Source organism: Homarus americanus, unplaced genomic scaffold (genome assembly GCF_018991925.1).
Source record: "Homarus americanus isolate GMGI-L3 unplaced genomic scaffold, GMGI_Hamer_2.0 scaffold52512, whole genome shotgun sequence".
Classification (NCBI taxonomy): Eukaryota; Metazoa; Arthropoda; class Malacostraca; order Decapoda; family Nephropidae; genus Homarus; species Homarus americanus.
Window position 1 is genome coordinate 13,542,726 of NW_024735442.1, and position 15,139 is coordinate 13,557,864.

The 15,139-nt window shown below is 38.5% G+C and overlaps 1 protein-coding gene across 2 annotated transcripts in view; it reads right to left on the reverse strand.

Moving 5' to 3' along the window:
• Positions 1 to 15,139, reverse strand: part of LOC121871032 (oxysterol-binding protein-related protein 1-like) — a 175,781-nt gene that overhangs the window by 147,414 nt on the left and 13,228 nt on the right. For both annotated transcript variants that reach the window (XM_042373093.1, XM_042373094.1), the window contains exons 6-7: positions 13,788 to 13,932; positions 9,561 to 9,706 (exon numbers count right to left, since the gene is read on the reverse strand). In XM_042373093.1, coding sequence (XP_042229027.1) covers positions 9,561 to 9,706; positions 13,788 to 13,932 — 291 coding nt within the window. The remainder of the gene's footprint in view (positions 1 to 9,560; positions 9,707 to 13,787; positions 13,933 to 15,139) is intronic.

The following is a 15,139-nucleotide window of genomic DNA, read 5'->3' on the forward strand; positions in this document are numbered from 1 at the left end:
CGAAGGTCTCTGTGTGTTTATTTAACAGTCCTACTACGCTTCTCCCATTTTAAAATGCCACTGAAATGACCTGGGAGAATATAATTAACATTGCTGGGATTCTTGTAAGACACTGATTAATTTGAATAGCAACATGCTCTAATTTGCACTTGACATAACAATTTTAGTACCGTAATGAAATTAGTACATGTACACTCCAGCTTTGCACTAAGGTCATTTATTTCTTTTAGTACAGTGTGTGCATGTAAATGGATGAAAATAAATGAAGAAAGTTATGTAAATCTACCCAAAAATACAGTTGAAAACTTTATACTATATTATAAAATGTACTGCACAGTATTGTACACTAGTGTACTACATTTTTATATCTTGAGCAAAATATATGACGTTTATAATCAAATTATTGGCTGTCTTGCAAGGATTCCAGCAATGCAAATTATAATCTCCTAACTTTAGTCTGATATATTATATAAAATAAACACCTTAAAGAATAAAGTTATCACCAATCTTTTGTCTGGGAACACAAGGAGGGAGGTAGCCAGCGAGCATGGGGGGAGGGGGGGGAACAGGGAGGGAGGCGGGGGCGGGAGGTAGGGTGAGAGTGTGGTGTTTGTTTATTTATTTGAGATAAGATGTGACAGTTGGCACTGAAGGCCTACTGTTTATTTATCATTACTTAAGAGTGACTAAGCTCTTCTCATAATTTGCCACCCAAACGACCTGGGTGAATATAACTTACATTGCTGGGATTCTTGTAAGATAGGGATTTATTTGAATACCTGTATAAACAATCTATATTTGCAATAGACATAATTTAAGTACCGTAATCATTTAGTACATGTACAGTACAGGTTTGTTCCACGGTAAAATCTTTTGAACAACGAAAGAAAGCAAAAGTCATTGTTTTTGTCATAATTTTATCCCACTTTCCACTGTAATACGTACGTCATTTCTGAAAAAATATTACATTTCCATATTTATTTCTGAGAATATATTCAATCAGTCACAGTTAAGGTAAAATATACTTGTGATGTAACGTTTTAATGAAAATACCCGGTATTTAGACATACGGTATCTTAGTTTTCTTTTGTTTCAAATTTAATTAACAAAGATTGATGTTTCAAATGTAATGAAAAAAAATTTATGTACAGTATTTCTATAAATAAACTTTAAAAAATGAATACTTTATGTTTTACATCGTCCTGTGCATACCATACCATGCATTTGACTACTTTGGGCTTGCTATGATGACGCAAGAGATCTGCCCTGGCAACTGTACCGACACTCACAGCTGGTGGTGCGTTGGTGCGTCGTTTCCATTGTTTACTGGTAGTTATTGGTAAATATTTTTCAACCTTACGAAACTATTACCCGTTTAGAGGTCTACCCCCAATTTTTTGCCAAATAATTTGGTCTTAAAAACTCGAACTTAAAAACTCGAAGTATATATGGTAAATAAGGACATGGGGGACCAGAGGTTTTTTTTGGGGGCAGCAAAAGTACACGGACTTTTAACATTCACGGGTATCTCTGTTACCTAACCCCAGCGTATGTTAAGGGCCTACTGTATGTTGCTCAAATAGGAATAAGTACAGTAGTTACAAAGGTGCCTCGGCATAACATCACACAAGATGGGAAGTGAAGTGAAAAAAGAAAAGCTATTATAGTACTGTACTCTTGAACAAAAACTTTATCATCAGAGTGATTCCATCTTCTTTTCCACCAGTCATCTCAAGCAGCCATCTTCTCTTGTGGTGAATGTTAAATCATTTTTATAGTTTACAGTACAGTATTTACATTTTTTAAGTTTAAAATTGTTTTTATTTAAAAAGGTTTTATCATTAAAAGCATTTAATAATTTATTTGCCCTTGGCAAAACATGATTTGTGGCCCCCCCCCTTTATCTCACAGAAAAACGTCCCCCTCCCGCCTCTCCTCAAAACGAAAGCATTTCAGTATTAACAATTTGTTATTACTGCATTTGTTATTACTTTAGTATTTTACATCTCATTAATATTTCTAAAATCTAGGAACTAGAATTTTTGCTTCTTGGTTTTCTTTGAAGCAAAATTGTCTTTAATGTCACCATATGACATTTGTCTCCCAACAGCATTATTTATGCTAATGACAGCAAGCCCTGTAAGCCTATCCTGAGCTATCATAGACCTTAAGTATGTTTTGATAAGCTTAAGCTCCGAGAAATTCCTCTCTGCTGCAGCTAGAGTTACATGAAAAGTGACTGCTACCCTAATGGCTGTCCACATGTTTGGATAAAGCTCTTTAATCTCCTTTTCATGTATATATTTAAGAAGTTCCAATGCGGTCGTACTATCAGAGGGTAATTTTGGTAGATTTCTCATGTCAAAGGCCAGTTCTTTTCCATCAATATCTAACTCTCCACCATAGCTCAGGGAGTCACTCAGCTCCTCATATTGTCTTGTGAGTGAATCAAAGGACAGCTCTTTGAAGTGAAAGAGAACTCTAAATTTGTCTCTAACTTCTCCCAGGCTCTGGAACCTTTCATTGAGTGATGTGATGGCAGAGTCTACCACCGTATTGACAAAAGACACTTCTAATCTTTTCGAAGCATCAGAAATTGGCTCATCTGGAGCTTCATATCCAAAGTGTATCTTTGTCATTCCAAGTTTCTTTTTCTTTAACACAGCCTCCATATTCATTTCCTTGCACATGTTCTTAGCTGATGCTTGTGCTGAGACAAATCCATTCTCACAGTAGCTCACCAGGGATGCTTTAGTGTTCTTGAGTAAGCCCATAGCCACATCAAGCTGCATGGTAGTAGATTGCAAGAGTTTGCCCACTTGTATTTTTTGCAGAATTTCATACCATACCACGGTGCATATAAAACAAATGATAAGACCCAACTTCCTCAACCAGTGACTGGGCCTCTATACTTGTCACAGGGTCTGTGACTTTGTTCCTCATATCCAGCAGTGCCTCCCTTACTTGCTTAGTTTGATAACGCACAGAATCTATAGCTTTGATATGGTTTTCACACCTTGTATCTGACCATGATTTCAAGATGTCTACCATGTTCTTGAGTATTGCCCATTGCTGTGTTGCAGCTGAAAACATAGCAAACAGCTTCTGAAGAATTCCAAAGTACCCTAATGCATCTTGGGAGCTTTTAGCTGCATCAGCCACCACCAAGTTCAGGGTATGTGCACCACAAGGCACAAAGAGTGCACAGGGATTTATAGCCAAAAGCCGTGCATACACTCCCTTGTTTTTGCCTTTCATGTTTGATCCATTATCATAGGACTGACCCCTACAATCAGCAAATGTTATGTTCAAGTTCTTGATTTCCTCCAGAATAAGGTCTGCCAATCCACGACTTGTTGTCTCTGTTGCTTCTAAAAAGCCAATAAAATGCTCTTTGAGTTCCAGGGTGTCTTCTAACGTTACAGTCCTCAAGATGACTGACATTTGTTCTTGACGGCTGATATCAGGTGTGCAATCCAGTATAATTGAATAGTACCTAGACTTTTTTACCCGTGTTAATATTTTCTCCAGGATTTTGCCACCGACATGTCTTCCTACTCCACTCTCAATTCGTTCAATGTGTTGCTTCAAAATAGGATCAAATTTAGCTATAAGCTCAACTTCTTTAAGGAAGTTCCCATTGTCTAACTGATATAGTGTGTCAGTGGACCCCCTCAAGGCAAGATTTCTCTCAGATAATGATTGTATGATACACACTAAACGTGTGAGAACTTCCCTCCAGGCTCTTCTCTCTGCCTCTCTGAGAGAAATTTCTCTCTTATCAATATATTCCCCATTTTAAGGCGCTGCTCCAAATATTTCCAAATTCTCATGTATTTAATGTGCTCTGGGCTATTTTCGTGTCCTTTAAGTAAAAAGTCAATATTCTTCCAATCAGTTAGTTCCTCTTTTATTAACTTATATCTTTCACAGAAAACAGTTTGCAACAAAAGCAGTAGGTGGCATTGTTTTGCTTGGAGTAAACCAACCAGCTTCACTTAATCTTTTCTCCGTTCACTAAAATTCTCTGCATGTAGTAGTAATGAAAGCTTCTTTTATCCTGACATTTTGGAAAAGGAATATCTGGGTTTATCTGAAATGTACCTCTCATAATCAGATCTGTTCTGATAGAAGCAGTAATTACATATGGCCAGTCAGCTGGATCCAGTGGTTGTGCATAACTTGTGAGGGTCTTTCCTCTTATGTGGGTCCTTCCTCTTATGTTATTGTACAGTAGGGGGCAGTGAAATTATGCTCAAAGCTGCACTCTTCAGGCATTGTTCCTTATACATATCTAAGACTCCATGCCAAATTTGAAGCTGATATGTCGAGGTTTAGTCTGCCGCATTTTCTACTGAAATTTTTAAATTTACCTACAGTACTAGCCAAACAGCCGCTGTGGCGGTGCAATGTTCTGTTCAGTGTTTATCAACTTTTTTTTCATATCTCTTATTTCATTTAAGTTGTCTTGTTGCAGATGAGTATGGTGCTATGTCTATATTGATTATCAGCCTTTTCTTATTTCATTTCTCAATGTTGTGTTACTGTACTGTAATGTAGGGGAGACCTGGGTAAGTAGCTGCCATTGCTACTGCCACCTTAACTGACTATGGCATTATCACAAAGGATGACAAGAGTCAGGTTATTGGACCACATAAGCTGCGGGATGCGAGACAAAAATACCGATTTAAGAGGCAAGAAATTGAGATGGCTAGTTTAGATAATTTGACGTCACTCTATTTTGATGGTAAGAAGACCGCCACTCGTGTGATGATAAAGAATGAGAAGACCGAGAAATGGAGTTCGAGGATGATGGTGAAAAATCATTATGTCATCATGGTTGAGCCTGGCAATGAATATCTCACACATGTGACTCCCAAGACTGGACACGGAAAGCAAATTGCCAAAACTATTCACGAGTTTCTGGTGGAGAAAAATCTAACCCAGCAGCCCATTGTGTGTGTTGGTTGTGATGGAACCAATGTAAATGTAGGATCAGAAAATGGAGTCATTCATCATCTTGAAATGTTACTTGGTCACCCGCTCCATTATTTCATATGTCAGCTTCACGGAAATGAGCTGCCTTTCCGCGCAGTTTTTTATCACTATGATGGTAAACCAAGTGGTCCTGAGCATTGGCGTGGTCCCATTGGAAAGCAGATCAAGGAGTCTTTGTCTGAGCTTCCAGTTGTCGCCTTCCAGCCAGTCAGTTTCCCTGATTTCCCTGTGTTTAATGATGAAGTGGAGAAAGATCTGTCCTGGGATCAGAAATACCTGTATAGGATTTGTAAAGGAGTTATCACAGGTGTTGTTGAAGATGACTTGGCTGCTATTGAGCCAGGTCCTCCCTGTGTGTCAAGGTGGAACACCTTATGGAGTAGAATCCTCAGGCTGTATGTAGCAACATCAAGACCCAGCCATGAGTTGAAAAGAATTGTCATTACAATAATAAAGTTCAGTGCTCCAATGTGGTTTTACATCAAGATACACCCTTACGTAACACACGGCTCAAGGAACGTATTCCAGTCCCTGCTATATATGAAACACCTGAATAGTGAGGAGGAGACGATAGTGAAGAAGGCTGTCCAGAGAAATGCATACTTCGCCCACACAGATCAACTTCTTCTTGGTATGTGTGCAGATGAGGACATGACTGTTAGAGAAAAAGCTGTCTCAATGATAAGAAAAATTAGAGAGGAGAATCAGCAAAAGGAAGAATGCACTGGCAGATCTGAAGAGGAGGAGGAAGATTCTGATGCTGCTGTTGACGAGAATTTGTTAAACTATACTGATGAGGAGGGTAAAGATGGAGATGGGAATGAGGATGTGCCTCCTGTAGTCAACATGAGAAAGGTGGTGACTCCGAAACTAAAGTGGCAAGCAAAAAACTATCATTCCATGATTAACTGGAGGAATGAACTCAAGACTGAGCCTCCTTACATTGCTTCTCTGTCAAATCTACAGGTTAATGACATTCTTGAGACACCATTAGTGGTGCCCAAGTGGCCAAACAGCACTCAGGCGGTCGAGAGAGGCATAAAAGTGATGACTGAAGCTTGCACTGAAGTGACGGGATACGAATCGAGAGATGGATATATTAGGCAAAGATTATTGTCTAGGAAAATGATGCCAAGGTTCCGCACAAAAAAGAATTTCAATATGAACTTGTAATGATTTTCTATACGGTGTACCTGTAAAATAACATGTGAATTAAATCGATGTCACCCATGTAAAATTTATCATTATCCTGGAAAACATTAAATGACACCTAATTTTTGGTATACACTAAAAGTTGACAAAAAGTCGTTCGCGATGCGGCAGGGTAAGTATGCATGAAATGGCATGAAATTTTGCACAGGTGTTTGTTACAGTCATACAAACGATGCCTGAAAAGTGCAGCCTGCAACTCAAATAAAAGTGTTTTTTCCCTGCCCCCTATTGTACAGTACGTAGAAAATATCAAGAATGCAGTTATAATTAATGTATTGTAATGCTTTTTTTAAGGTTCAAATTTTCATTATAAGGGTTCCTAACTTGGCAGATAACTTGAAAAATGCACACTCAGGCAACTTCAGAGATTTTGAACAGAATTCCTGAAGGAGGCATCAGGGGGCCCCTTGTGGGCTGGGGGCCCTAGGTCTAGTCTGCCTATGCCTCGAGCCAGCCCTGAATTAAGGTCAAGTTAAGATCAGTAGATGATTTAATGTAGGTATTGTTCACTGAACTTTCACTCTTATAAACAAAGTCACAGGTAAACAACAGATAGGGTGATGATGGTAATGGTGGTACTGATGGTAATTTTGACTTAGGGTGAGGTAGTAATGGTGGTGGGGACTGGTTAGAGGTGGTGCTAGAATGCACAAAGTTTATGGTAATACTGTATATATGGGTATTTTTTAGGCTTTATTAAAATTTGTATCTGATGGTAGGATGCATCCCCACTCATCCCTCGTTTAGCGATAATTTTTCTAACGTTAGGTTTTTCAGGAGTGCAACTCCACCGTTAAACAAGGGATACCTGTACAGTACAGTATAGTTAAATTGAAAATTGTAAGCTGTCTCTTTTAAAAGGTAACTCCCAGTGGGTGAGATAATACTTTCTGAAGGTCAAACAATGTACTGTTCTCAGTATACACATACAGTGGGGTATGCTATAACGAACGTAATTTTTCCAGAACCTCGTTCGTTATAGCATTTGTTCGTTATAGGATTAATCCGTTCCAGGCCCCCAAATATAACCACTTAACACTGAAAAAATTCTGTGGAAAATGTAAAAAATAAGGTACTTTATCTTACCTTAGTGTTATTCAGCATAGAGGTACCCCTAAACACTGGCACATCACTATCACTTCCACTGGGAGTCTTGGTTTTAAGGTCCTCAAACAATTGTCTGGCCTTCTCACAAATTATAGCTTCACTAATGTTACCACCTGCCATTTCTTTCTCCTTTATCCACACTAAGAGTAAATTTTCCATCTCTTCAATCACATTACACATTGCTTTGCTAAGTCTAAAGATTCCCTTAGCCACTTGCACAGTTTTTAACTCCTCTTTATTCTTCAAAATCGTACATATAGTCGATTTAGCCATCCCATATTCATCACTAAGTTTCGCAATGCTTCTTCCATTCTCACGTTTCTTTATAATTTCTTTCTTAGTTTCAAGGGTTATTAGCTTTCTCACTTGCTTTGGACGACTCATTGTTACAATTGTATACTTGTATAACAAAATAGTTATACAAATAACGCGAATTTCCACATCAAAAGACGAAATTTCAACAATAACAGTGGTGCACTGGCTACACAATGAGACAAAGATGGCGCCTGACATTCTTGTTGTGGATCACGGCACAACAATATTCATGCGCCAGGCGAAATAGTCCCGTATTCATCCACGTTCAATGTAGGAGTTGCGTTCGTTATAGCATTCTCAATTTTATAGGTAAAACCATTCGTTATAGGAATATTCGTAGTAGGATCCGTTCGTTATAGCATACCCCACTGTAATTGGATCTTTTTTTGTTCAAATGCCATTTCTGCCAGTTCATGGTGCTCTGCTTTTTTTCTTCAATGGGTACTTTTTCTTCATAACTTGCAGTCTTTGTTGACACTGACCCTTCTTTCACACAATTTTTCATGACTGACACTGGCTCAAAATATTTGCTCGGTGCTATGCACGTAATGAGTTGATAACATTGGCCCTTATAGCACTAAAGGAGCAGCTGATTTCCAGTTCAATGGCTCCCTTATCTCAAAATATGTATTTTTGTTCAAACCCCAGAATGTGATGCCTATCTTTTCAAGAAAGATCAACAAAGATTTTTTAAATATTCAATTACAAGTGTGGGACCGTTTATCCAACGTCCCGGTATGTGGAACATTCCAAAAACCGGCTATGTTCTGGAACAAATTATTTAAAATGAATGCCAAAAGTAATTCCCGGGCCGAGCACGGATTTTTCCAAAAATTCCCCATCTATGAGCTATATGTTATGCTATGGTTATTTTTCAACTCACAATTTTAAGTAGATATACGTAAGTAATTTTCTTCATGTTCTTTACTCAGTTACATACATACCGGTACTCAGTCTTATATACAGAAAGTAAAAAAAAAAATAATAATAATTATCACAGGGTATAAAGTACAGTATTTTTAAACTTGTAATTTTGGGTAGAAACATGTACTGTAATTTATTTATTTACTTTAACTCTAATACAGTAGTCCCTCACCAACTGTGGGGGATAGGTTCCTGGCAAACCCTGTGGTTGGTACTGTAAATCTAAAGGCTTAAGAGAAATAAAATATGGGGGATTGGTTCAACAGAAATTATTAATTTTATATGTTATTTGTGTCATCCTGGCAGGCAGTACAGTATGTACTATCATAAAACATCTGGAACAAAATGGATTTCATGTCTGAATCATTACATTTGTAGATTTTATAGATTGGCCACAATTTTCTGTTTTTATTTTGATCCCCAACATTGAAATTTGAAAGCAAAATTCCGTAAAACATATAATAAAAAATGTTTGGTCTTAGTTGATGAAAAGAGGCCTTTAAACCCCCCAAAATATTTTTTTTTAGGTTTTTGAATAGTTATGCTTTTTGCAAAATTAATTAGGAATTTTATGTTTATATAATGATTTACAAAGGCCCTAGTGCATATGGGAGATAACATTTTTAGTACTGGAAGGTATCAGTGGCTCCTGAACCCCAACCCTTATTTTCCCATAATTTTATGGATTTGTAATCATATAATTCCTAATTATATTCCTCCTTTGGGGATGCAACAGTTTTGTCATTCATTCAATCTCTTTTCCACCATTCATACTGAACATTTCTGCCATTTCCAAATATTCCATCCATCCGCTCTTGGTACCTTACCATTCTTCAGCTCACTTACAGTCAGTCCCACCTCCTCATCACTTCCCATTTTTCCCCCCATTATAACAAAAACTATATGTCTTTTCCCAGACTGTATTAATAAAAGAAACAAAGTAACACCTTAAACATTTTGACTCTGTACATGTTAGCAAGTTAAAACACAGGCTTGAGACTCACCCAAACCATTCTCCAACCTAAAATACGCATCTGCCGCAGAAGTGGTCCTTCAAACCTGGAAACACTGTGATGGAAACTCCGTACTGGCTGTACCTTAAGAACCTGCTGCATCTGCTGTGTCTGAGCCATATCATATGCAGTTTGGCCTGTGGAAAAATAAATGATGTAAATAAATACATGTACAGATCAATGATACTTTATCCAAAAACCAAGAGGTTGAATGGGTTTCAGTTTTCAGATGCCTAGGCCTTCATACATCACAATAACCTCAGTCTATCGTACTATTTTTCTACTTGCATTTAAGAGCTTTTAACAGTAAACTTGATTTTACCTTAAGTATTCCTCAGTACTTTAGGCTTTGGTAAAGTTTGGTTTGATCTACGGCCATAGCACTGTAAATAAAACATTCTCTCATTCACTAACATCAACACTTTCTGCCACATAGTCAAAGCAGGTTTAGTTATGTTCATAGACATTCATACAGTAAACAATTTTGCTTGGATTGTTTTTAATATTATAGCTAAAAACTTAACAGTGATTTGTGAGAAAAAAGAAGTTTATGGGTTACAGGTTTAGATGTGTGGACAGGTCATGCTGACTAGTCCAACCAGCTGCGCTGAAGAGTCAACCTGCATTTACCAATGTTTATGCAACCCATTGCATCTGTTATGCATTTCTTTGCAGTCTTTGTTATAAAGTACAGGGAGTCCTTGCTTTATGGAGGTTCAGTTTACAAAAATCCAAAGTTATGAAAAAATAACTTTTGTTCCATTTTCAATTTAGAAATGAAAAATCCAAAGTTACAAAAAAATCATCAATTTCATAATTTTTCGTGATAATAATGATATGCTAAAATAATGCAGCTTCTTTTTAATACCAATATGATTACTTATTTCACTAACTTACTTCATTATTCTTTAACACCCACATTGTTATTAAGTCGACAAATAAGCTTTCACTGTGTCATCATTCTCCTACAGTCACCATATTACTTACTCCTCAGACACACTGGGGACAAGTAGACTCATCTCCACCAGCAAAATCTCTTAACCAATTGCCTTATTATATCCAGGGGTGGATCCAGAGGGGGCATGGTGGGTGCACAACCCCTTTTTAGCCACAATTTTTTTTTTTTTTTTAAAACCTTCAATTACAGCAATAAAGTGTAGTCCCTGTAGATCGTAATGTATCTTTTAAAGCAGCGCTCTTTAATAAAGAACTGCAAGCCTGATGCTAGTTATGTTTTCCCAATGAAGACATAGAAGGATTCGAAGAGGAAATCTGGTCACCAAACCAGACGATGCAGATTTGAGTATCTGAATCAGTATTACACTAAGGCATATTAACCAGCAGCAGATGGTCTCCTCTCCCTTTCGTGTATTCTCTTCCCCACATAAAGCCAATCCACCTTCAGCCACCTACTGACTGACAAGCCTTGCAATAATTGGAAGGATGCAACAGAAGACTTGAAGAATCACTCAAAGTTGTCTATCATTTGAAGTCTGAGGCCAAGATTACAAGGCTTTGTAAAAACACATGAGAATCCCACATCAACCAGACAATAACCAGTGAGGTGTCAAAACAAGTGGAGAACAGAATGTTTCTCCTTTCTATCATCAGGTGCATCGAGTTCTGTAGGAGGAAGGGGGTATCATTAAGGGGCCACGGTGATGATTCTACATTAAAATCTATTGACCATTGAAATTTCAGAGATCTCCTCAACTTGTGTGTTGTGTCGGTGGACAAGGAACTCTCACATTTTGAGACAGTCAATAAATACCCAATACATTTAAAAAACAATGAAGAATGAGCTTCTTATATGTGTCAAAGAAGACATGCCAAAAGAAATGGTGAAAAATCATGATGCAATTGACTGACCATGGGGTAACATTTTTTGGAATGCAGGCTGATGAAGTCAGAGATATTACCAATGTGGAACAGTTGGGCATAGTGATCAGGTACCTAAACGAAAATGAACCTGTTGAGAGATTAATGGCGTTTGTTACTTGTGAGGAGATTACAGGCACAGCAATATGCCAAAAATTGCTTGACTGCATCAAAGGACTGCATCTGGACCCTCAGTTGTGTAGAGCACAGAATTATGATGGTGCAGAGAACATGGCTAGGGAAACCAATGGGTATGCCGCAAATTTCCAGAAAGTGGTTCCTAAGGCCAACTACAACCACTGTGCTAGCCATAGCCTTAACATGACCCTGAGCAAAGCAAGTAAGCTCCCAGAGATGACAAACATAATGTCCAATGTGCAGGGACTGAGAATTTAGTTCAAGTATTTACTGAAACGACAGTTACATCTGGAAAAAACACTGCACGCACTCAATGCAGAAAGAAATAGTTAGGGACAGCCATTCTTGAAACCAGAAAAATTCAAGCTTCTTTGTGAAATAAGGTGGGTTGAGTGCCACACAGCCTTGGAGGACTTCCATCATATGTATGAAGCCATCTTTGACTGCTTAACGAGACTCGGCAATAATGAGGGCCACAGATGGAATGTCAAGGCCGTGACTGAAGTCATTGGCCTGCTGTGTTCAATCACAAGCTCACAATTCATCACAGCATTCCAAGTGAATCGCAAAGTCTTAGCCTACACCAAGGGCCTGAGTCAGCTTCTGCAGGGTTCAACTGAAGATGTGGTCAGAACTCATGGAGAAGTTCAAGCAGAAAAGTACATACTCAGGTCAGTGTCTGTGTACTCCAAGATCTTTTAGACCATTGAACAGATAGCTGGAGTGGCTGGGACAACACTGGCTATACCCAATGTTATGGGCAGCAGATAAGGAGGTACCAGGAGACACACCAGAGGTCTATTACAGACATGTCCTATTCATCTCATTCCTAGATGACATGCTCCAACAACTGGAATCACACTTCAAGCCACTGGTAATACTGACAACCTCTCTGATGAAGAGGTGACTGACCTAGAACAGCACTTTGGTGAAGATTTTCCATTCCCATCATCTCTACATGCTGAAGTTCACATCTGGAAAAGGAAATGGGAATGTGCAGACTCCAAACCTAACAATCTGCAGGACACAATTGCATCAACTCCTCAGATGAGGATCCCATACATGCTGTTGATCATTCCAGTGACCAGTGCTGGAGTTGAACGTAGTAACTCAGCAATGAAACGAGTGAAAACTGGTCATGAGGTCCACAATGCAGCAAGACAGACTCAATGGTCTCATTATTATGTTTGTCCACAAAAACATCAAACCAGACTATGAAAGTATCATTGATAAGTATTCAAGAAAAACCGAAGAATGTTGTTCTTGAACCCTGTATGCATTTTCTTCATCTTTCAAACATGGGATATAGCCCATTTAATTTTGCTACCTATCTGGATGCCATTTACCTGCAAAAGTATGAGGGAATGCCAGAAAAAGTTATGTCGTGAGAAATTTGGCTCAGGAGTTCATTAATGTACCATCTTACTACAAAAGCGTCCGGCCCATCGGTCTCTGGTCAGTCACACACTTGGCTCCTGCCACGTTGCCAGATACCACTATTTGAACGAATCATACTGAAAACGGTGACATCATTTCTTCAGCCAATTGTAACAAGAGATTAGAACACTTACAGTTGCCTAGCTTTTACAATAGACAGGCAAGGGGTATTCTAATAGAAATTTAAAACCATTTCAGAGGACATTACTCAGTTGAGTGTTCATACCTGGAGCTGGCAGATGCTTGCCCCATTAGAGGTCACAGCCTCAGGTTAAAGAAGCCAAAAGTTCAGAAATTGTCAGAGATAACTCTTCTGGAGTGAGAGTTTTGAACTCTTGGAATAATCTGCCATAGAATTTTGTGATGACACCAAGTGTGAGTTTAATTATAGTAAGACCTGACTTGGCCAACACTGGCACAAGTTTAGGTACAATCTAGAGCAATTGCATGTCCAGTATTTGCCAACAGTATACAAAAGAGATGTGACCAACCACCCAAGTAACTAACAGGTTGATCAGAGGCCAAGAGCATAAAGTAAAAATAAGTAAAGATGAAAGGGTTCAGTGTTTTATTTAATGCCTCACTCACTGAACTGTATATTGTCAAGTCTTTTTCTCCTACTTTGTCTAACATGTTCTTTCCCATAAAACAATTTACAATATAAATATAAAGGACTTACTTAGGCATAGTCTTATAAATAGTCTAACTAAAAATACATTTGCATAAAAAGTTTTTCTACGACAAAAGGAAGAAAAAATAACTTGCCATTTAAGTTTCTGATAGAGGGATCACAGCCATTTTGTAACAATACAACAGCAACATCAATATGGCCCCGGTAGGCAGTGCAATGTAAACTGGTGTTGCCCTGAGAGTCCACACAGTTCACATTGGGAGCTCCTGCTTCTCGTAACTGAAACATTAAAATACCAAATTTTAATTCTCAAAACCTAAATAGAGTACAGGGACAATATCAGTACTGTACTGTACTTATGTACTGCATTTGACACTCTGTGATATTATGCATGCAATTTCTATCTACCATTAGATCTAGTTATTCTATATAACACTGTATCCAATTTATCATCTCACATTCCAAATAAATATTATTGAAAACTGAATTTGGTACACTGAAATTTAAATAGTTTATTTAGCCAGAAAAAATATTGATACATAAGAATATAAGGAGTCTGCAATAGGCCAGTTGGCCTGTGTATGGCATGGCTGAGCCTTGTGAGAGCCAGGGGATTTCACTCTTGATGGCACTCTCTAGCAGACTGGCCAGAACAGACTTAATTATAATGCCCATACTCATTTAAGTTTCAGGCTCCCTCATTAAATTGCCACCCTCTTCCTTCCGCCATAGGTAATTTTTTTTTTTTAACTCTTTCAAGATGTTTCCAGCCATTATACAGGATAGCCTTCACTGCGAGGACGCCACTTGTTATATCTTCTTTGACAGACGCCAGACGATTTTATTCAGCTCAGAGATGACATCATACACAAGGGGTTAAGATCACACACGTATACATTCCACTTTCATTCACTCTTATTGCTATAATATATACTGTAGTATGTTTGCTACCCGGGGATGAATCTCCAGGATGAAGGAGAGTGGAAAGCTTTAAAGAGTAACTGCAAATATGACAGGTCTCTACGTCAGAACTGCCAACAGAGGGTTTCAACAGAGGCAGGAGGAGTGTTCTCTTAAAACCATGTTTCGTAGTGGGAGACCACGAGTTACCATGCATGAAGATGTCATTCATATACTGGACACCATACAGGACCAACCAAACTTGTCTGCAGTTCAGGTCACACGGGGTCTGCAGCTTCCTTGCTACCCACGAACCACGACAGCGCATCCATGAAAATGACATCCATTGTTATGTGATAGAAAAGAAAGAACGACTATTCCAAGCACAGAAAGAATGTGCTGGAGACCAGTCAACACTCACTATGGTGCTCAACACATCCAGAGTGACAGCAAATTTTTGGGGCTGGATGTGGGCCTTTGGACCTGGGGAGCTGGTGAGACTAGAGGAAAAGTTCACAGGCGAAAATTACGGTAGTGTTTTCGAAGAAGAATTTTTGCCCTCGGTGCAAACCACTGCATTGCCTCA